Source organism: Molossus molossus, unplaced genomic scaffold (assembly GCF_014108415.1).
Source record: "Molossus molossus isolate mMolMol1 unplaced genomic scaffold, mMolMol1.p scaffold_m16_p_20, whole genome shotgun sequence".
In the NCBI taxonomy this organism is placed as follows: Eukaryota; Metazoa; Chordata; class Mammalia; order Chiroptera; family Molossidae; genus Molossus; species Molossus molossus.
This window is the reverse complement of record NW_023425356.1, coordinates 23,662,624-23,684,992: the sequence shown is the minus strand read 5'-3', so window position 1 is coordinate 23,684,992 and position 22,369 is coordinate 23,662,624. Positions and strand designations below refer to the sequence as shown.

Here is a 22,369-nt window from a genome sequence, read left to right as displayed (position 1 = left end):
TCTAGTCCGGTGGGTGAGCGGGAGGCTGGCCGGCAGCAGCTGGGCTGGGAGGGAGGCTGTGACGACCTCACTGCCTAGAAGCAGAGGGAGCCGCCGGACCCAGCCCACCTGGCCCGGGGAATGAGTTCCGACAAGGGCCGGAATGCCCCTCGCCTCCCTTCCCCCGGCTCCAGGCCCAGCACTGCTCGCCAGCCGCCACCTGGCCTCCCTGGGCCTGGTGTCTGTCAGCGGGCCCGTCCCGCAGGGTGGTTGTGAGGAATAGACGGTGAATGAAGCCCCCGACACAGAGCAGGCCCCCAGTAAACAGTAGCCAACACTGGAATCCGGAGGAGACCATGGGAGCCAGAGCTCCCCAAACCCCACAGAGCATCCCTGTCTCCTTGGAGGGAACCGGCTGCCTTCCCGGCCCCACAGACAGCCTTCCTCTGCAGAGAATGCCGGCTGGGGCTGCCCATGTCTTGTTTGCTCTCAAAGATTTCAGTAACTTGGTACCAGCTGTTCCGGAATCAGCTCCCTGGGGCCGGGAAGCCGCCTCCCTCCTGCTGCAGTGCCAGCTCTCCAAGGCAAGCGTCTCGCAGACGCTCTTTTCAGACGAAATGGCCATCCTGTCGCCTGTGGTCTTGCGGAGACCGTCCCAACTCATTTCCTCACTGCCCCTCCCAAGCCCCTCCCGCAGGTGCATCCAGTGTCTCCGCTTCCCTCTTCAGATCTGGGGCCTCCGGTCCTTGCCCAGTGCTGAGCTGGGTACCCAGTTCTTCCCAGAAACAGTCTCACCAAGGAAGGTGCAAGGTGCTGCCCAGACAACACCAAGGGGAGGACAGAGGACCTGAGAATGGAACATGCTGGTTCTCCAAAGCTTCCCAGGGCCCTGGAGGTTTCAAGCCCTGTACTGACATGTAGACCTGGCCCGTGCAGCGGTGCCCTTCTCCCTCCAGCTCCGCCCTCCCCTCCCTATGGGGGTGGTCCCCAAAGGGCTGAAGCCAGAGACGGAAGGAATGGCACTGCCCCAGGCACCCTGCCCTGTTCCCTTCATGTACATCGATGTGCAGCCCCCAGCCCACTCTGTCACCCCCATTTACAGGTGAGGATGAACAAATGCAGAGGAAGTTCTTGTGCAAGGACAGGCAGCACACAATCTCCAGGCCTCGGTTTTCTATGTGTCAGGTTGCGGAGAGGATTCAGAGAAGCCGCTCTCTAGGTCCCTGATCGCCCTCTGCTGACTGACTTGGACAACAGCCCCTGGGGACGTACTCAAAGCAAGTACAGCCAACAATAGTAGCTGATGGGGCCAGGAGCCCGGGAGAGCCAGCAGGGTGGGCCCCGGGCCAGCACCCTACCCTTCAGAGGGAGACACCAACTCTCCAGAGAGAGAGTTCCTTTCCAATTGCTGTTTCAGGTTCCAGAATGTTTCCTAAGAGATATGAGTCTGAGGTGGATCCAGGCATAATACTGGCAACTCTCAATTTGCTGTTCTGGGAAAAGGGAGTTTCCACGGAGCTAAGACACTACCCCCTCAGAAGAGAGGTCCGGAGCCCATTCCGGCGGGTGGGAGAAAGCGGGGACATCGCGCAGCTCCAGCACAGGCCTCCGTCAGCTTGAGGGCCTGAGCACACACCTACATCCGGTGGGGGGGGGGGGCTGGCCCAGAAGGGAGGTCAGGGCCAAGGCCAGTTTCATCCCAGGAATGAGACGAGACTCTGCTGAAGATGCTCCCGAGAGACCTGCCCCCTAGACTCACCAAGCACTCCCTCCACCTCTCAATTCCCCCAGGTCCAGGAGCTGTTCGGAGGGACTGGGTTTGTTCAAGAAAGAGAAGGGGAAACTGACATGACAGGTGACCCCATTCCCAGCAGCTCTTACTGCTCTGACTCCACGTTAACAGAGCATCTACTCTGTGCCAGTGAGGGCCCTTGGCTTTTTCACAAATATCACTTCATCCTCATAGCAACCCCACAAAGAGGGCATCACTGTCCCCATTTTATAGATAAGGAAGCAGAGACCCAGCAAGGCAGAGACTTGTTCAAGGTGGTTAAGTGGTAGAGCTGGGACTAGAATCCAGGATGTGGTCCCTGTCCAGTCTGCACATGCCCCGTCTCTCCTCTCTCCCATCAGTACCCCACCCCCACCTCAACCTGTACTGCGCCTGGAGAAGCAGGAGTCCAGCTGGGCTTGAGACCAGCACGATCTGTGTGGGGCAGGCCCCTCAATGCACTTGGCCCCTCTGCGACTGGCCACCTGCTGGCCCAGCACTGAGCACAGGCTGGGACCATAAATCAGGGCCAGGCACGTGGCAGAGATGGGGACAAAAGATCCCATAAGAGGTCTGTTTTCTACGCTAACAGGACAGGTGGCCTCCAGCTGTCCCCTCCAGGAGCTCACAGGATGGGATGCTTCCTGGCAGCCTGCTCTGCTGTAGGCAAAGGCTGGGTCTGCTTACAGCTAACATCCTTCATCTACTTCAACTGGAGTTAAAACAGCCTGTGAACTTGCCCTTCTCACAAAGTCTGTGTACTCAGACCTCAGGCTCCAAGCAGGTCATGCAAAGACTCAAATCTCAGAGGTTCCCCAATACCCAACCTTGCCCTCCACATCCTGGCAGAGCAAGAAAGGACGGAGAGGAAAGTCCAGGGGGTGCAGAGAATTCTTCACGGGGATCAGGGGAACTGGGGCTAGGCTCTGGACCCTAGGAGCTGTGGGACGGGACTGGAAGCTTCCCCCAGGAGTCTAACCTCAGCACCAGACTAACCCTCTGGGCAGGAACCTCTGCCCATGGTGAGGCCCACGCAGCCCAACCGCTGTTCACTGGAGCAGAGACAAGCGTCAGGTCACACCCAGGCCTCTCTCCTCTTGCTCCTCTCTTCTGAGCTGCCATTGTATCTGGCCAGCCCAGCACAGTTAGCGCCCCTGTCCCTCCCCCTGCCTCCACACCCCTCCCCATGACTTGAAGGCAATGGATGATTCTGTCCCCTTCTCGGCCCCTTCCCCTTCACACTTTCCTCAGGCTGGAAGTCTGCGGCATCTTCGTCCTCCTTTTCTCAGCCTTCATCCTCGAGCAGCAACACTGTTGCCTGGGTGATGCAAGCAGAGAAGGAGAGCGGCTGGTCCAGCCTCCAGTGGACCTGACTGTGTGGGGAGAGGGGCTCCAGGTGAAGTGAAAGGATGGCTCTTTGTGGGCAGCGCCCCTCTTCCTGGTAGCTCATCCTCCTCCACCCAAAAGTATTGTACAACAAAGGATAAAGGGGTGAAGGAGCGTGGAGCCAGAGGGTGGGAGCTCACTTGGAGCTGGGAGCCGAATGGTCTGCATGGAGGAAGGTGGTAGAGGTGTAGTTTTGGAAGAGAGGCTGTAGGAACATCCCGATGGTACCAAAGACACACACGAAGACAAAGATCCAGAGGAACAGGCGATCGATCACCATGGCCACATACTTCCAGTCCTCACTCACCTAGACAGAGGAGAAAAACGATGCCCAGGTATATCAGTCACATGATGCAGGATAGGAGTGGAATGAGTATAAGCATGTCCCACCTTACACACGCACGCACACACACACACACTGCTCCTCTCCCTCCATGTCCCAGAGTGACCTTTCCAAAGCACGGTTTTAATCCTGCCTGTTTAAAAGCCTCCAGTAGCCCCACTGCCTTCAGGACCTATTCAAACCCCCAAATCTGGAATCTCCCACGAATGACAATAGGAGCCTACCCCCTATCCTCTTCCATGCTATAACTCAGATTTACCAAACCCCACATGTCCTTTCAGTTCTCTGTGCCTTTGGGCTTTCTTTCTGTCTAGAATTCCAGTCCTCCCTGGTGAACTCCTATACATCCTTCAAAGCCCAAATCAAATGTCACCTATTCTATGAAGGCTTTCCTGATCCCCTGATCAGAATGAACCATATCTTCTGGGTTCCTTCAACACTGCATACACATTTCTAGCACAGTATTTTTACTGAACTGTGTTATCACTCTAATTTGCATATCTGCCCCCCAACCCCCTTCCTTCAGCTCCTAAACTATAGCAACACATCAAATTCATCTTCGTAATGCTAGCACCTGGAACACAGAGTGCTGGTAAGCGGATGTTGAATTAGTGAATGAACAGTTTCTACTGCTCCTTCTATGACTACATGGAGAGCCCCGTCCAACAGCACCATCTTGAGCATGTAGGCCCCAGACGGTGAGGACTAGGTCCCAGATGTGAACAAATTAGTCAAAAAGACAATGAGCTATGGGGATCTGAGGGGAAGCACTAGCTGCTCCACTCCAGCCTGAGTCCGGGTCCTAGTACACATGTTCACCTGAAGCCCAGCCAGCTGGGGGGATGAGAAGGAGGCAACCTCGCACCTTCATTTAGTCAGCAGCTGCATAATGACTCATTTGTGTCATGTGTGCCTACTATGTACCTGGCCCTATGCCGGCACTGAGGACATAATGAGAGCAAGACAAACACATCTTACGGTTTACAGTCTACTGAGGGAGATGGACACAAAATAAGTAAAAATGAAAGAATTACAGCCTGGCCGGGTAGCTCAGTTGACTGGAGCATTGTCCCGCACACCAAAAGGTCGTGTGTTCAATTCCCAGTCAAGGGCACATACTTAGGTTGCAGGTTCAATCCCCGGCAGTCCGGGCGCATGAGGGAGGCAACCAATAGATGTGCCTCTCTCACATCAATGTCTCTCTCTCTCTCTCTCCCCCCCCTCTCTCTCTCTCTTCCCCTCCCCCTTCCACTCTCTCTAAAAATCAATGGAAAAAATATCCTCCAGTGAGGATTAACAGAAAAGAAAATGTTTATACCATGAAAGACAAAGCTGAGGAACTGGTCCAGATTGCAAAAAACTAAAGAAGCAGGATAATTAAATCAATTCAAGATCATGAATTGGGGTGGGGTGGGGGTCATGCTACAAAGAACATCACTGAGAAAATTGAAAAAAAAAATGTAATATGGACTTTAGATATTACATTAATGCTAAATTTCCTGAATTTGATCATTGAACCTGGGCTATGCAAAGCAATATCCCTATTCTCAGGAGAGATACACTGAAGTATTTGGGATAAAGTATCACAATGTCTACAACTGACTCTCAAACAGTATATCAAAAATTATTACTACTACTAATAATAATTTTTCAAAGGAAAAAAGGGCATTCCAGGCAGAGAGGTCAATACATGCAAAAGTCCTGAGGCAGGAAAGAGCTTAGCTTGCTTAAAACAGTCAACCAGATAAGCCAGTGAGCTGAGCAAGGGGCAGAAGGCACAGGTGAGGGGGGGACACTGTCTATTTGGCTGGAGGAGCACAGGAGCTGAATCAGGGAGACCATTTGGAGTCTCTGCCCTGGTTTGGGCAAGAGCTGATGGAGGCCTACAGCCAGGAGCATAGCATGGAGATGGTGAAGAAAGGGTGAAGCTGAGGATTATGTTGGAGGTTGTGTTCATAGGTCAGGACTTCTGAAGATTTGGATGGTGGGGAGGTAAGAGAGAACGTGAGAAGTTAAGAATCACTCCCAGTTTTTAGTCTAAACCATCAGATAGAAGGTGATGCCATTTACTACAAGATAGGAGATCAGAAAGAGGAGTGGATGGGGATGTAGATCAAGCACTCAATTTGGGGCATGTTAAGTTTGAGATGCTTGTGAAGCATCCAAGTAGGTCACTGCATCCTCAGCACCCAGCTCAGGAGATGCACGTGACAGGAGTGGACTGCACTGCAGCAGGGGAGGCGGAGGCTGTGAGGAAGCTAGCTGAGTCCCTGCGCCTCCACCCCCACCCATGCACCCGCCCCCCTCCTTGGCCTCTGCTGGCTCTCAGGCTTCCACCCCATCACCTCCAGCCTGGGCAACACTTCTTCCTCCATCAGGACCTGCTCAAATGCCAGGCTCTTAAATCCCCCCCCCCCCCCCGCCCAAACAGTAGTGCAGGAGCTCACCCTTCTTCACCCTCAAACCTGAATGGCACCGACCCAGCAGAAACCTTGCTAGTCACCATGGCAACAGCTGAGCAGTAGCCTGGAACTAGCCAGCCACAGCCCAAAGTGGGGACATGTCAACTCTTCATACTTGGGTCTCAGATTCAGAAACCATGGGAGTCCCCTTTCTGGGAAGCTGCTCTAGAAAAAGCCAGTTGTGCAGACAGCCGGGTTGGGGGGGAGGGAAGAAGGGGTGTCCCCGAAGCCCGAGCTTCCACCTGCCCCCACCTTCATAAATATTTCACGAGGCCATTACCCTGGACACAGGAGAGCAGAAACAATATATTGATTTGGGACTGTCCTCTTCTCCACCAGCAGGCTCTTGGAACCTCTTAACACCCACACACACACACACACACACACACGCATGCACACACACTTCTTCCACTGCCTTCAATTTTGCCCCCCACTCCCACCCCACCCCACCCCACACACACAAAGGAACCAGTCTCAGTTTGTGCTAAGAGCTGAAAATTAATAACTTGAACTTGGGAATGCAAGCGGCGGGTAGGGACTCTCAAGGACACGGCCACAGCCAACTACAAACCTTTCCTGGCCACCCTCCTGACACTAATGATGCCCCAGATGGGGCATTTTCGCCCCGGATGCTGGTCCTCAGGAAGCCGCAAGATCATCCTGTACGACCCCAACTTAGGCGGCGCCTCCTCCCGAAAGCCCGCCAAGAACCCTGTTAGCGCCCAGCACACAGCCTCAAGTGGACTCACATTTCCCGCATCCAGCCCCATTAGTGTTGCTTGTTTACACCGTGCAGCTTGTTTCCAGATACTGCAGCGCTCACGTCGCGAGTCCCCACACCCCTTAGTGCCCGCCCCCGGGTCGCACTCACGCTCTGGTCGTCGTCCTCGCTGCGCATGTGGTCCGCGATGAAGCGCACGCCATCCACTGCTTCCCGGAGGCCACAGCCACAGGGCTCCCCCGAGCGCCCCGGGACGGCTGCAGGCGCGGGCTCCTCCCCGAAGGCCCCAGCCAAGCCCTGGACGGACGCGCGGTTGACGAAGCATGTGCAGGAGTTGGACCCCAAGGTTTCGCGGAAAAAAAGTGCTCCAGCGCCCTCTCGCTCGCGCTGCCGTCGCCTGTGGCGCAGGCGTTGGCGGGCGCAGTGGTGGCGTGGCTGCTGCATGAAGAGGAGCGTGGGCAGCTTCTCCAGAAAGACGACCTTGACCCAGGGCGCCATGGTGTGCGTGGTGGGCGAGCGGTGGTGCACGTTGAGCACACACACGCTGGTGACGATGGAGAAGGTGACGAGAACCATGGTGAACATGAGGTACTTGCCAACAAGCGGCACATCGAGGGACGTGGGTGGCACGATCTTAGAGATGAGCAGCAGGAAGACGGTGAGCGCCAGCAGCACGGAGATGCACAGCGTCATCTTCTCACCGCAGTCGGACGGCAGGTAGAAGACAAGGATGGCTAGTGAGGTGATGAGCACACAGGGGATGATGAGATTGATGGTGTAGAAGAGTGGCTTGCGGCGGATGATGAAATCATAGGTGATGTCCACGTAAGTGGAGTCCTCGGGGTTCTCGTTGCGCCGCCCCGGCAGCGCGACGATGTCCCACTCGCCACTGGGTGTGAAGTCGTCCAGGCTGGCCACGTCACTCTTGAGCACCAGGTCGATCTCCGTGCGGTCGTAGGTCCACGAGCGGAACTTCATGGTACAGTTCTGCTGGTCAAATGGGAAGTGCTTTACTTCGATCTTGCAAGCACTCTTGTAGATGGCAGGCGGCAGCCAGAAGATGCTGCCATCATAGGAGACCACAGCATTGGAATAGAAGGACACCTCGTACATTCCGTCAGCACTGCCAAGGGATGAGAACAGTCAGCCCTACTTCAGCATTCCTCCACCCCCACCCATCAATCCAGCCCAGTACAAGACGAGAGGAAAGTCAAAGGAAGATGTCAGAGGGGAAACCCAATCTGCGAGTGACCAGCCAGAGTTTAGGGAGGTGGAGCAGGAATTGAGCAAGAATGGTATCTGGGTGGGTTTGTGAGGAGAAGAGGTGTTCTCTCAGGAGACCTGTGAGGTCCCTCGGAGATGAAGAACTGGATGAAGGGGGTGAGGGACACATCTGCTACTTGTCATGCATTGTGTACATTGTTTGCTTCATATGAGGGTAGAGAAGTCGGGAGAACCAAGGAGGCCAGAGTGAGGCACCCCAGGCAATGGAAGAGGACAGAGGCAGGTGGGAGCAGGAGATCATCCCACTAGTGGTTTTGGATCTTGGAGGTAAGAGGGATTAATTCAGGAGAGAGAATGGGACCAGGAGGAGAAACTGAGACCTCCAGGTTCTCTGATCCTGCCCAAGACCCCAGGACAGCCTATCTTGAATCAGTTTAGGCATTGGGGGCTGTCGATCCTTATTTGTAACTCACTGCAGCTCCAAACACTGGGACTTCTAATTGGCTGAGAGGGGGCTGACCATGGGCCAAGTCACCTTGGTTGTCCATATTATACCTCACTGGTCTGAGTCTATCTATCTGGGTATTGACTGCATCTATACCAAAGAAAAATTTTCTTCTCTATACCTAGGGGGAACTGATTTACGTTCCCCAAGACCCCTTCCTTCCCTGAGCACTCCCATGATCTCCCCCAGCCTTCCCATTGCTCCGAGGTCACCTACTTGTTGTATAGGACCACATCTGGGAGCCATATGTGTTTGGAAGGGAGTCGAACTTTCTTCATATTGTCAAACTCCTCGGGCTTCCAAGTGAGGCGATAATCCTCCCATTCCTGGGAAAGGGAGAGAAGGAAGCAGCAACAACCTCTGCCCTAGGAAGGGCTCAAGGTTAATGACAGGGGCCAGAGGGTGCCCATCTGGCTTGAGGAAGCTTTTCAAGCAATCACCTTCTCACAATGACTTCTCAGCCCAGCAAATGTTACTCATAAAATACGTTCTCATCTTGCACAGCTAAGCCAAGATATTAGAATCTACAGTCTACAAACAAGAAAATGAATCTTGCAGAGTTTAACGTGTTCAAGTCACAGAGCTGGTGAGTGGAAGAACCAAGACTCAAATCCAGTTATTTAAGACTCCAAAGTTGATACCTTTCTGCCTGTCTTCAGGAGATTAAGAGAAGGGAAAGCACATTTTTTAAAAAGAAAAGAAAAAGGAGGAAAAGAAGACCAGGGGTATGAGTGACAAGAACACTAACCTGGGTCAGCCAGACATTGGTGGTCATGATCTGCTCCCGCTCATGCTGCAGGAAAAAAGAGATGCTGCTGAGAATCCAGCCAGTGGGCCCACTACAACCATCCATGGTCCCTCCCACCCCTTGCAAGCCTTGGGAACTCCAGAGAAGTAAGCACAAACATGAACACACTCTGGCTATGTTGACTTCAGCAGCTGGGCAGAGAGTTTGGAACCCACACTCACCACACTGATGAGCTGGGCCAGTGATACCATGAGCTGTACTGTCACTAGCTCAGAGCCATTGGTGGCTGGGCGAATAAGCTTGTTGTAGCGGGAAGGATCCAGGAGATGCTCCACCAGCCGCTCCTCTGTGTCCGTACCCCAGACTCCTGGGCAGGGTGTTGAGGGGCAGAAGGTAAGTAAGTAGGCAAGAAAGGCCCACCCAGGATCCCACTCACTCTAGGCAAATGAGGCAACCCAGGCCCAAACAGGAGGCTGTAGCTTCCCAATGCTCCATCCCTAAGGATACATCAAACTGTTTAGGTTACCCCATGGAGGCCCCCGTTGAGAAACTCCTCCCTGAGATCACTGACCAAGTTTCCCAGACAGCCCTACACAGATGCCTCTAGACTAAGAAAGCATTCTGCAGGGATTAGTGAAGACCTGCTCTTCCTGCAAGGTCTCAGAGGATGGTTTAAAGAAAAATCCATGTTTCCATGGCTTCCCCTAGAAGATACCTTCAAGTCAGGAAAGGTTTTGGAGGATGGTAAAAGGAGAACGGTTACTCATGTCCCACCACACATCCCTTCCCCTCAGTCAGTGCTCAACTATGTGTGTAAGTCACATGATGTGCCTCCACACGTGGAAGTCTCATTAGGTTGTGCATACCCTTTGCACCTGCCCTTCATACACTCTATCACCTTCTGTACCTCTGCACAAACACACCCCACCCCCTCAGAGTGCTCCTCCCTGGCCCCCAGCCCGGCAGAGTTTATTCCCTTCCAAAGTCGTCTGTCCCACCCTACGAGACAGTTGAAGTCAGTTCTCTCTCCCTCCTGCCTTGCCCCTGTGGAGTGACCAAAATCAGGAGCCCGATGTGGTGGACAGGAAATGATGGAGAGCCAAAGAAGGTTGCTGAACCAGGTAGACTTCTTGATATAATGTTTCACAAGAAGGCAAATGGCATCTCAGTTGCAGAGATTACCCTCCTGCTACCCTAGAAAGCCAGGGGAGATTCCCTCCCTCCTTCCTTTGTGTGTCTACACCCTCCCCACCACCACTGCCCAGGTTTCTATCTCTTCCTTGCATCACTTCCTCCTTAGGGTATGTCCTCCCACCAGTTCAGTCTCCCACACTCCCTGCAGGCCCGAAGGTCCCTCCCGTGACCCCCAGCAGACTCCCCACCTCTAGGAATCTCTTCCTTCCACCTTTGAGCTTGACTGGGGTGAGACAGAGCGCAGGGACCTGTGATTACCTGAGCACAGCCGGAGGAGGCCAAAGCCGAGGAGCAGCGCCATGGGCCCCGAGCGCCAGGCCATGCTGCGGGCATAGCTCGCGCCTCACTCACACCCTCCGGAACGCGCTGCGAGCGGGCGGGCCGCTGGCGGGTGCTGTCCGTGGTGCTGAAGCCGCGTCCGCGCCCGCGCCGCCCGCGCCCGGCCCGGAGCTGGGCCCAGGTGGTGCTCGTGGCCTTCGGCCGGATGCCGTGACGATCCTGGGGCGCAAGGAGTGGGCTGCGAGAAGGAACCGGCTTCTCGCTTCCCCCGGCGTCAGCGGCGGAGGCTTTTCCTGCTGCTCTTCCTGGGAATACAACTGGGACGGGGAGGGGGAGGAGTCTGCGCCTCAGGCGGAAGCGCCAGAACCCAGAAAAGAAAAGGGTCTCCGGGTGGGATATTCTTTTGTTGGTCCTGCTTATTTAGGGTGTGCGTCAAGCAAAAGAAGAGAAGCTCACGGGACAGGGGAGGAGTTGTGAAGCCCCGAAGTTGGGGCAGGACGTGGAGGTTGACTAAGAAGGGGCGAGAGAAACAGTGCGAGCCACACAAATAGGTCAGGACCCGCTTAGTACAGGGGTACGGAGGGCCAGAATGAGGGGGCAGAAGTCAGGAGGAGGTTCTGGGGCCCGACCTCCTTTTTTCTCTTACCAAACCCAGATGATCCTGCTCCAGGTAAGGCTGAGAATGCAGCAGAGAAAGTGCCCTAAGGGGAAGAGACGAGGGGCTGTGGGTTTGCTATTTTTAAAAAACAAACAGCTTTGGAGTCTAGGAACAGAGTCCTCTCACCTGTCCCATTCCTACCTCCTTCCATAAATTCTCTAAAAGACCAAGCTTTCTGTCCTCCCCCAAGGGGTCTAAGGTGGGGGCTTCTGGACATAGCCTGAAGAGAAGGTAACCTTGAAGGCCTTGAAGAGTGAAAGAAAGATCAGTGGTTCTTATCAATTAGCCTTTCTCACCCCCATTCCCTTCCATTCCAGTCTGTGGCTTTTGTGTGACCAGGAGGATCAGAAGACCATTTCACAGAGGCCAGCCCAAGAATGAAGCTAACACAAAGGAAAGCAAAGATGAGACAGAGAGAGAGGTGTCAAAATTCAATCACATCTTTGATCTTGAAAGCCCTGAACTTTTAGCTTCTGAGCCAATGAAAGCTTCCCTTTTTCCTTAGGTAGAGTTTTATCACTTTCAACCAAAAGATTCTTGACTAAAGCAGCCTTATCATACATCAAGGCCCTGTCTTATTCCATCTTTGCCTACTTCTTCAACCTCATCTAGACTCCTACCCCTAGCTCTACACTTCAAATATTAGCAATGTCTTTAAGATCCTTGAACATTCTGTCCCTTCCATCCTCCACACTCAGGGTTCTTTAAACATGTAGCTCTCTTGGCTCCTTTGCTACCCATTTCCCTTCAACCACCATGTACTTAACTTTGAACATCTGGCAGAAATGTCAGTTCCTTAAGGAAACTATGCCTGACCAAGGACTAGATCAGGTGACTTGCTATGTTTTCAGCAGTGTCCAATGAATAAATGAATCAGTCTAAGGTTGTGGCTGTCTCTCCTGCTAGATCATGAATCGGCACAGTGCCTGGCATATTGTGATGGCTCAACAAATAAGGAAAAGGCCTAGTACAGGACTGACACCTTTTAACGTGTAGAGTTATATCCCTCTCTGAAAGCTCAGTTCCTGCGCTCCGGCTCCGGCACAGCTGCCGGGCCAGCCCGCTTCTGGACCACGGCCAACACAGAGCACACCTTCATCACTATCAAGCCTGACGGCAGTGTGCAGATGGTGGGCGACATCATCCAGTGCTTTGAGCAGAAGGGGTTCTGCCTCCTGGCCATGAAGTACCTTCAGGCCTCTGAGGAACTCCTGAAGCAGCACTACATTGACCTGAAAGAACACTGATTCTGCCCTGGGCTGGTAAAGTACATGAATTCAAGGCCTGTGGTGGCCATGGTCTGGGAAGGGCTAAATGTGGTGAAGACAGGGAGACCCTGTTCAGCAGATTCTAAGCTTGGCACTGTTCAAAGAGACTTTTTCATTCAAGTTGGGAGGAACATCATTCACAGCAGTGATTCAGTAAAAAAGTGCTGAGAGAGAAATCAGCCTATGGTTTAAGCTGAAGAATTGATTGACTGCAAGTCTTGTGCTTTTGACTGGATTCATGAATAAGAGGTGGGCAAAGCATCAGTCCCGTTGGCTCCTTGGATGTGTCCCTGGACACAGCTCTTCATTCCATTGACTTGGAAGCAATAGGATCTATCTTTCTTTTCTAAAGCATATTTACCAATAAAGCCTTTGGAAACTGGAAAAATAAATAAATAAAAGCTCAGTTCCTGGAATTGTGAAGGAAGAGCAAGACAAGTACCAGAGAGAGAAGGATTAGAGAGAAGTGGGATGGCTACAGGCCTTGTACTGCACATGGAAATGAGCCATAAATCTGCACCACAAGCTTCAAGGTAAGGGCATATGTAAACATGTAATAATATCTGAAGAATTAAAGAAATCTTGGAACCAAGGAAAGGACTGAAGAATAAAAGCCTATGGAAAAGGGAAGGAATGTATGCTGTCACACCACTTGGGGAAAGGGTCAAGGGCAGGAAGAAGACCCACCTTCAACAATCAGATCAACATTTATTGAGTATCTGCTGCACAGGTTTTGAGGATGCAGTGATCAAAAAGACCTAGTCCCAGCTATTAAGGAGATCACAGTTTGGCAACAAAGACTTATTACACTATATGGTGGCTGCTTGGTAAAGATATAAACGAGTTGCTATGGAAGGACAGAGGAAGGAGAGGTTAATAGTGCCTGAGTGCCTAGAGGGAATGAAGATAAAAATTGAGATTTGAAAGATGAGAAAGCCAGTAAGACAAGATGAGAAAGCCAGTAAGACTTAAAGGCATTTCAAATTCTTGAAATAGTTTGACAGGGAGCTCTACATGTAGATAGTACTTAGTGCTTTCCTTTTTTGGTGAATGCTGGGTGATTGAAGAAGGCTTCCTTTATGCAAATCTCTTTCTGGAGTGCTTGCTTGTCTCTGGTTTGACAGACTAGCGGGTTATTTGCTTTCTTGAAGCCTTTGGTTGCTACCTGATTTTCCTTCAGTCTTCTCACCTTGGCCTCTACCCTCTCTTTTCAAATTCCCCAGCTTTTACATCAAGATTAATTCCAGCCCAGCAGGGAGTAAGTCCTCTCAGCACAACCACCCAGAGGCCAAGGAGAGCTGGAGCATGCTCTCTCCCTCACATCTGCCACACGCACTCCTTCCATACCCACCAGGAAGAAAGGCAGCCAGAGAGAGAGGCCAGGCCCAGGACCATGCAGGGTGATGGACAGATACAGACGTATCAGCCCTGAGGCAAAACAGAAACCAGGCAAAGTTTGGTGAGTCACTCCCTTTGCCTCTAATGGTAAGGAACAGTTTCTTTGGAAAGGCATTGCAATCCATTTATCCACATATTTATGTGTACTTAGATATTACATACAAAAAGCATATAAATTATGTGTACAGCTAGATAAATTTTCACAACATGAACCCAGCCATATAATTCCCACCCAGATTTTAAAAAATAGAACATTAGTAATATCTAGAAGACACCCCCGCCCCCTCCCAGTCATTATTCTCTCCTCTTCAAAAGTAACCTCATGGGGGCAAGGAGGAATGGGGAGTGAGCGTTCAAGGGGCACTGCTTAAAGTTCTGGAACGAGATAGAGGAAATGGTTACACAACACTGTGACTATAATGAATGCCACTGAATTGTACACTTTAAAATGGTTAAAATGGTAACTTTTATGTTATGTATATTTTCCCACAATTAAAAAAAAAAGACTAAAAAAAGTAACCACTATTCTGATTTCAAAGAGCACAGATCGACTTTGCCTGCCGAATTTCATATAAATGGTATTAAGAGTTACACAGGCAATATAATTCCTAATGACCACTTTGCAAGCCTCCCCACCCCAGGAGAACAAAGACCAAACTTCCCGTCACAGGAGAACTGGCCAGACAAGAAATGCAACTGGATATCAGGAAGCAAAGAAGCATCTAATCGCACATCCGCATTCCTGTAGATCCAACTCCACTGCCCAAACCCACCAACCAAGACCCCAAAACCCACTGACTGACGAAAGCTTCCCACCAGTGGATGCATATAAGGATGAAACTCCAGCTCCTAGGGGCTACCATCATCCACCCAATACCCCATGGCTTGGTGATGTGTAGCCCTTCCCATTGGATATCCCTATCCCCCATCTCCTTTTCTTTTCTTTTTGAAAATTTTATTTTATTTCTTAAACCCTTACCCGAGGATATTTTTTCACTTATTTTCAGATAGAGTGGGAGGGAAAGAGAGGGAGGTGGTCGGGGCGGGGAGGGGGGGGGAACATCGATGTGAAAGAGACACATAGACTGGTACGAACGGCAACGAGGTACCCTTGACTGGAATCGAACTCACAACTCATTGGTCTGCAAGCCGACGCTCTAACTGCTGAGCCAAACTGGCCAAGGCCCCCATCCCCTTTTCTTTAAATAAACCCAATTTTTTTTATTTACCATCTGAGATTGCTATTTGTTCATTTCTTTATTTATACATCAGATGGATAATGTGCCAAAGTTGTGACAAGGTTTAGTGGGAGGCACATCTCATACAAAAGTATGAAAACCCAATCATCATACTTATGGACTACAAACGGATCTGAGATTGCTATTTAGTATGCCTGCACATCTCGAACTACTGACTTTCACCTTTCAAACAGAATCATGATCTTTCATATATTTTTAACATTATGCTAATGAGAATTATTGACATTGTTTAATGTAGTTGTAGTTTATTTATCTTAATTGCTGTAGAATATCCCATTGTATGACTATAACATCATTTATTAAGGCTATTTACTATTTTGTTTTGTTTTTTATTTTTTATTGATTGATTTTTAGAGAGAGAGAGAGACACACACACACACACACACATTCATTTGTTTTTCCACTTATTAATGCATTCATTGGTTGATTCTTGTATGTGCCCTGACTGCGTATTAAACCCACAACCTTGGCATATCGGGACAATGCGCTAACCAACTGAGAACCCAGCCAGGTCAGTTGTTTCCTATTATGGATGATTAAAAATATTTCTATCGCCCTGGCCGGTTTGGCTCAGCGGTTAGAGCGTCAGCCTGCGGTCCTGAGAGACCCGGGTTCGGTTCCCGCTAAGGGCACGTACCTTGGTTGCAGTTTGTCCCCGGCCCTGGTCGGTTGTGCGGGTGGCAGCCACTCGATGTGTCCCTTTCACATCGATGTTTCTCTCTCTCTCTCTCTTCCTCTCTCTCCCTCCCACTCTACCTGAACAAAAAATGTCCTCGGGTGAGGATAAAAAACAAAATAAAATAAAATAAAATAAAATAAAAATAAAAATATTTCTATGAACATTCTTGTTCATGTTCTTGGTGTACAAATATATGCATTTCTGCTAGGCACATAGCTAAATTGTGTACTTTTTTAAAAGTACACTATAATATAATTTTATAACCTTTTTTCATTTACTATTTCTCAAACATCTCTTTAGACAAATAAGTATTTTTGATAACTTTTTAAACAGTTGTATAGTATTCCACTGTGGGTACATTTTTTAACATATCTTTAATAATTTCCAAGTTAAATTTCTGGGTCAAAGGTTTTCAAGTTTTTTTATTATTTATTTATTGCTAAATAATTATTTTATTCTACCTCCAGAAGAATCAATACTATCAGGTTTACACTTGAGGCCTCAGGCTAAAGCACCAATGACCAACATCTCCACAATCTTGCGTATGCTGACCCTCTTCCTCGTCTTCCTCCTCTTTTCTCCCAAGTTATTCCTACTTTGTCTTAGGGCCTTTCTTCCCAACCTCCTTCTACTTTAAGGCCCAGTTCTTTTAGAATGTCTCTCCATTTCCACCTAAGTAATTTCTACTGTCCTATTCTTTCTTAGGAGATAATCCCAAATAATATCACCCTTCAAGGCCCTTACCTTTCTTGATCCCTATTATTGTGTTTGCCACATTGAATTATAGATGGTTATATCTGGCCCCAGTTCATCCATCACCATGTGCTCCTGAGGGCAGGAGTAAGAAATACAACAAAATTGATGAGAAGCAGCTGTCACGTAAGGAGCCCCTCCTCTGTGCCAGGAATGAAGCCAAGCACTACCCGCAGGGACTGTATCTTATTTGTCTCTGCATCCCCAGCGCCCACTATAGTTCCTGGAAAAGCACAAATGCTCAGGACACATTTGTTGAGCCAGTGACAGAGTGCTATGCTTCTAGAGCAAGTCAAAGGAGAAGATGCTCACTCTGCCCCCAATAAGAGCATCTGCTTATTCTGATAACACATGACCTTTGGGAGGAAAAAAAAAATCTCTACCATCCATTTTACATACAGCAGCCAGAATGACCTTTTAATTTTTTAAATCTGATCATGTCACTCACAGCTTAAAATCTTCTGATGGTTTCCCACCGTACTTTGACTAAATCCCAAACAATGAACTGTGGTCTCTACAACTGAGCCCTCGTTTTTTTCACTGGCCTCATTTCTTACCACCACCCCTTCTTCCACTAGATCCAAGGTGTGCTGCACCCTCTCTCTTTCTGAAAAACCGAGCTCTTACTTTGTGCACTATTCTAAGCACTTTTCATGTATCTCTCTTAATCTTCCCACCAGCCTCATGAGGTAGGTACTATGATGATCTCCACGTTACGGATGTGGAAACTGAAGTACATATAGGCTAAGTCACACCATTAACAGCTGACGCAGCTGGGGTTCAAAGCCCATGCTCTCGGCCAGTATATCATTAGTTCCTACTTCTAGACCATGCCATCTTTGTTCTCACTCAGGGTCTCTGAGACTGTTGTTCTCCTTGCTGGAATGCTCTTCCCCATCCCTGCCCTGCCTGCCCTCTCTTCTTCAGATCTCAGCTCAAATACTGCCTCCCTAGGGAGACCACCCCTGAGTACTGGACTTAAAGTGACCCCAGCCATTTTCTCCTACATGACCCTGCTCTAATTCCTTGCATCTGCATACCAGTCAGTCTTCTGGTCATTCATTCGTCTGGTTTCTGATTCTTTGCACTAGAAAATAAGCACCATGAGATCAGGGATCTTGTCTGTCTACTGCTGTATGTTCATACCTAGACCAGTGTTTGACCCATGGCAAAGCCCCATAAATGTTTACTGAATGGCGAGTACCTTTTGACTTTGTAGCAGTAACAATAATCTTAGTAACAGTAGTCTTTAACATTTGCTGAGCAATGTACAATGTGCTCATCAGTGTTAATCATTTTACATATCTCATTTAATCTAAACTGACACAATGATCCACCCTGCAAGGCAGAAAGAGTATAATGCCCACTTTACAGATAAGGAAACTGACTTTCACAGAAATTAAATAACTCGCCCAAGGTCACACAGCTAGCAAAGCAGATGAACTCAATCCAAACCCAGTTCTGTCTGACTCCCCAGTCCATACTCCTTTCACTCAGCTGTGGAAGGGGCATGGACTCCTTTGTGGTCTAATTCAAAAGACAGCTGTAGCCAACTCTCTAATTAACACCTATGGCTCTGCCTCTCTCCTGAGCTCAGAACACACATCCTACTGGATGTCTCCAGGAGAATATCCTACATCACTCCCTCCCTCCACAAACTCAGTATATTTATAACCCAACTCTCCACCCTCCCCACAAAACTCAGCTCTCATTCTCTATTAGTGCTACTACCTTTCTTTTCCCAGGCTTGCAGAGCTTCTCAAAATTCTAGTGATCCTTTTTTTTTTTTTTTTTTTTTTTGGTACGTGCCCCTAATGGGAACCAAACCCTGGACACTCTGGTCCGCAGGCCGATGCTCCAACTGCTGAGCCAAACTGGTCAGGGCTCTAGTGATCTTTTAATCTTCCTTGATTTTAAAATAAAGCCGCACTTCCCAAACATGGTTTTGAATGTCTGCCATGATTTGGCCCTTGCCTGCCTTACCTGTATCTCACTCCCTTGTTGTAGACACAGGCCTTCTTTCCATTCCTCCAACTTGCCATGGTCCTACATCAAAACTATTGTGTATGGCCCTGGCCGGTTTGGCTCAGCGGTTAGAGCGTCGGCCTGCGGTCCGGAGAGACCCGGGTTCGGTTTCCGCTAAGGGCACGTACCTCGGTTGTGGTTTGTCCCTGGCCCTGGTTGGGTAGTGCAGGTGGCAGCCACTCGGTGTGTCCTTTTCACGTTGATGTTTCTCCCTCTCTTCCTCTCTCTCTCTCCCACTCTATCTGAACAAGAAAATGGAAAAATGTCCTCAGGTGAGGATAAAAACAAAACTATTGTGTATGCTGTCCCTTCTGCCTACGTCAGTGTCCAGCCCTTCCTCCCCTCATAGGTAATTGCACTTATCCTTCAGAATTTAGCATGTCACTTGTTCAAGGACACCTTCCCAGATCGCCAGTCTTGTTCTTCTTTGAGGCACCTACTATAACTCCAATTAAGTGACTGGATGTGTAACAATTCAAGAAGTGTCTTTCTACCAGGCTGAATGCACAGAAAAGGTGAGGACTGGTTCTGTCTCTCTTTTTTTTTATCCTCACCCGAGGACATTTTTTGATATTTTGTTCAGATAGAGTGGGAGGGAGAGAGAGAGAAACATCGACGTAAAAGAGACACATCGAGTGGTTGCCACCCACACGACACAACCAGGGCCGGGGACAAACTGCAACCGAGGTATGTGCCCTTAGTGGGAACTGAACCTGGGTCTCTCCGGACCGCAGGCCGACGCTCTAACTGCTGAGCCAAACCGGCCAGGGCTGGTTCTGTCTCATTTAATGCTGCATCCCCAGTGCCTCACATGTAGTAGGTGCTCAGTAAATACTTCCTCATCTTCTCTTACATCTAGGGAGTCAGCTGGCTTTGTAGACTCCACCTTTATCATGTGTTTCTCCCTGCAGAATGTAAGCTCCATGAGGGCAGTCATTTTTGTTTTATTCACTCCTGTTTCCCTAGCACCTGAGAATTCATTAAATGAATATATTCACCACTTCCATTCCATTTATAATGCTAATTCACATTTTAGCAGAACACCAGCTATGACTCCATGCTAGGCTTCTGTCAGAGGAATCTCTCAGCGAGAGAGCTGAGATACTGAACAGATTAGCAGAGAGGAAGAGACAGACCTCATCCCAGTAACCATGACTTTTGAGATTCTTCACTGGGGGACTTGGAGTCTATGCAACATTGTGGGACTACCTCATCACCTTGTTTTATTCTAATTAAAGTCCTTTATAAATATATAGAATTCAGGATCTTCCAAATGGCTACATTTGTGGGTTCTTTGGGTAAGGGCTGGAGTCAGGTGGCATATGAAGACCTCTTAAGAAAGCATCAGAGAGAGAGAGAAACGCTGTAGCTTGACCACTTCTGCTAAGAAATGCCATCAGCTTTAAACACCTCTTTGGCAGAGGGAGGTTTCCAGATGTCTTGGGCTCTTATTTATTAATTGGCTCCCACCATGAGTCAGGCACTGTGATAGGAAGTCTAAGGAATACAAATATGGGTGATGCACAGATGTCAAGTCCTGCAGATAACTGGATGATTAAGAGACTATAAATAAAAGAAAAGCCTATCAAAAAATGACTACAATATCCCCTTTCTGAGTGGGAGAACCAGCCATATTTTCACTTTTCACAGTCTGCATAAGCCTGGAAAAACATAGCTGCCTGAAGTTCAGGAAAAAGTTAAACGCAGAGAGAGCTGTGCTTTCGGAAGGCCAATTTAGAGTGGGGATAAAAAGGAAGGGCAGACAGAAATGAGCCAGCACAGTTCATGCCCCTAAGAAGTTCACAGGTTGGTGGGAACAACAGACAAGTATATAAGGACTCCAGTATAGTGTGACAAATACTTTGATAGGGTAGGGCCATAGGACCACTCTGGAAGCAGTGTTTGTAATGAACTCTATGTAGGAAAATTAGGAAACTTTCACTGAGGGGTTGACAAGGAATTAGGTCCTTGTTTCCAAGAATCCCACGTTTGTGAAATTTTTGGCCAAAAGATGAATGAGTAACCAGCCAAATTTAACATGAGGTTCTCGCCCTGGCCGGTTTGGCTCAGCGGTTGGAGCGTCGGCCTGCGGTACAGAGAGACCCGGGTTTGGTTCCCGCTAAGGGCACGTACCTTGGTTGCAGTTTGTCTCCGGCCCTGGTTGGTCGTGCAGGTGGCAGCCACTTGATGTGTCCCTTCACATCGATGTTTCTCTCTCTCTCTCTCTCTCTCTCTCTCTCCCCCTCCCGCTCTATCTGAACAAAAAAAAAAAAAAAAAAAAGGAAAAATGTCCTCGGGTCAGGATAAAAAAATAATAATAATAAAATTAACATGAGGTTCTCCTTTAGGGAAAAGTGAAGATTGGGATGATAAATCACTCTGGGCCCTTTCTGGGAATGGCACAGGGTTGAAGTAAAAGCCATCACTGTGTGTGTGGTGGTGGTGAGGTTATCCAATCCTTTTCTCCAGTGGTGAGACCATCAACAACAATGACAGCAATCACAATAGTAGTGATGACTAACAACTTCATAGACCTTATTATGTGCCAGGCTCTGTTTTAAGTGCTTTTCATGGGTAAACTCTCATAGACAAAAAATAGGTGGTGGTGAGATGGGGCCCAGATGAGGGTTCATGCATTCAGGCAGGTGCATATCTGGCTGCATCTCCCATTGATGCCAAAGAAAGAAGGCACCCAGATTTTATTCTCCACTTGCCCAGGTGTGGGGCACAGGAATAAAGGTAAGAAAGCATCAGAGGCCCCAGCCAGGTGGCTCAGTCCATTGGAGCATCCAGCACACCAAAAAGGTTGCAGGTTCGATTCTGGGTCAGGGCACATACCTTGGTTGCAGTTCAATCCCCAGTGGGAGTGTGGGCGGGACATGCCCCAATCATCTTTACCCAGAGCCCAACTTAATGTTTTTCTCTCACATCCATGTTTATCTCTCTCCATTCCTCTCTCTCTAAAATCAATAAACAGATTCTAGAATGATAATTTTGTTTTAAGCATCAGAGGCCCTGGTCAGTTTGGCTCAGCAGTTACAGCGTCAGCCTGCAGAGCAAAGAGTCGCAGGTTCGATTCCGGTCTAGGGCACGTACCTCAGTGGTGGTTTGGTCCCCAGCCCTGATCAGGGTTGTGCAGGAGGCAACCAGTCTATGTGTCTCTCACATAGCTCTTTTTTTTCTCTCTCTCCCTCCCTCCCATTTACCTTCTATTGGGTGAGGATTTAAAAAAAAAAAAAAAAAGCATCAGAGGAAGGCAGAGCAGTCAAGGATTTTGGAGACACGCCCAGAAACTCTGCTTATCAGCTGCATATCCTTGGGCAGTCATTCCTTAACCCCGCTTGTAAAACAGGGATAGAAAATGTTTACTTTGTGATGGGGGGGGGGGGTAGTATTTGCAAGATACCCTGGTTTAGGAAGTGCTCAATAAATGGGAATTTTTACCACAGCTAATTGTTCAGGCTCCCCAAAGGAGGCATGTTCCTGGCCTACCAGGAACATGCCCCAATCATCTTTAAATACCCAGAGCCCAACTTAACCCAAGAAGACCCTTATTAACACCCACTGACTAGATAAATGAGTAGCCCAGCACCAAACACCAAGGTGCTCAGTCAACTTCCAACAAAGGCTAACTAATTTGGGCCATATGGGAGGGAGGAAGGTGGCAATGTGCCAGTGGCCCAAACGCTAAGTTAGCCCAGCAGAATTCACCCGGTC

The 22,369-nt window shown here is 49.3% G+C and overlaps 1 protein-coding gene, 1 non-coding gene and 1 pseudogene across 2 annotated transcripts; 1 reads left to right on the top strand and 2 right to left on the bottom strand.

The window, feature by feature from the left end:
- Positions 1-3,179: 3,179 nt before the first annotated feature.
- On the bottom strand, positions 3,180-10,951 carry CHRNB2 (cholinergic receptor nicotinic beta 2 subunit). The gene is made up of 6 exons (XM_036272978.1): positions 10,592-10,951; positions 9,361-9,506; positions 9,140-9,184; positions 8,608-8,717; positions 6,813-7,785; positions 3,180-3,443 (listed from the first exon to the last, which is right to left on the bottom strand). Exons 1-6 carry the CDS (start codon positions 10,653-10,655, stop codon positions 3,273-3,275), a joined length of 1,509 nt encoding a protein of 502 aa, XP_036128871.1. The 5' UTR covers positions 10,656-10,951; the 3' UTR covers positions 3,180-3,272.
- Positions 10,952-11,267: 316 nt separating this feature from the next.
- On the top strand, positions 11,268-12,784 carry LOC118637698 (annotated as a pseudogene).
- Positions 12,785-15,202: 2,418 nt separating this feature from the next.
- LOC118638073 lies at positions 15,203-15,307 on the bottom strand. The gene has a single exon (XR_004961038.1). It is a non-coding gene; the product is annotated as a small nucleolar RNA U13 (small nucleolar RNA).
- Positions 15,308-22,369: the final 7,062 nt, after the last annotated feature.

What these genes read in the sequence shown, in the direction of transcription:
- CHRNB2 (XM_036272978.1), bottom strand. Translation starts at nt 10,655, where the DNA reads ATGGCCTGGCGCTCGGGGCCCATGGCGCTGCTCCTCGGCTTTGGCCTC. An exon ending in CCAATGTCTGGCTGACCCAG is followed by an intron (nt 8,718 to 9,139) that starts GTTAGTGTTCTT and finishes TCCCTTTCCCAG; the next exon opens with GAATGGGAGGATTATCGCCT. An exon ending in GCGAGGACGACGACCAGAGC is followed by an intron (nt 3,444 to 6,812) that starts GTGAGTGCGACC and finishes TCCTCTGTCTAG; the next exon opens with GTGAGTGAGGACTGGAAGTA.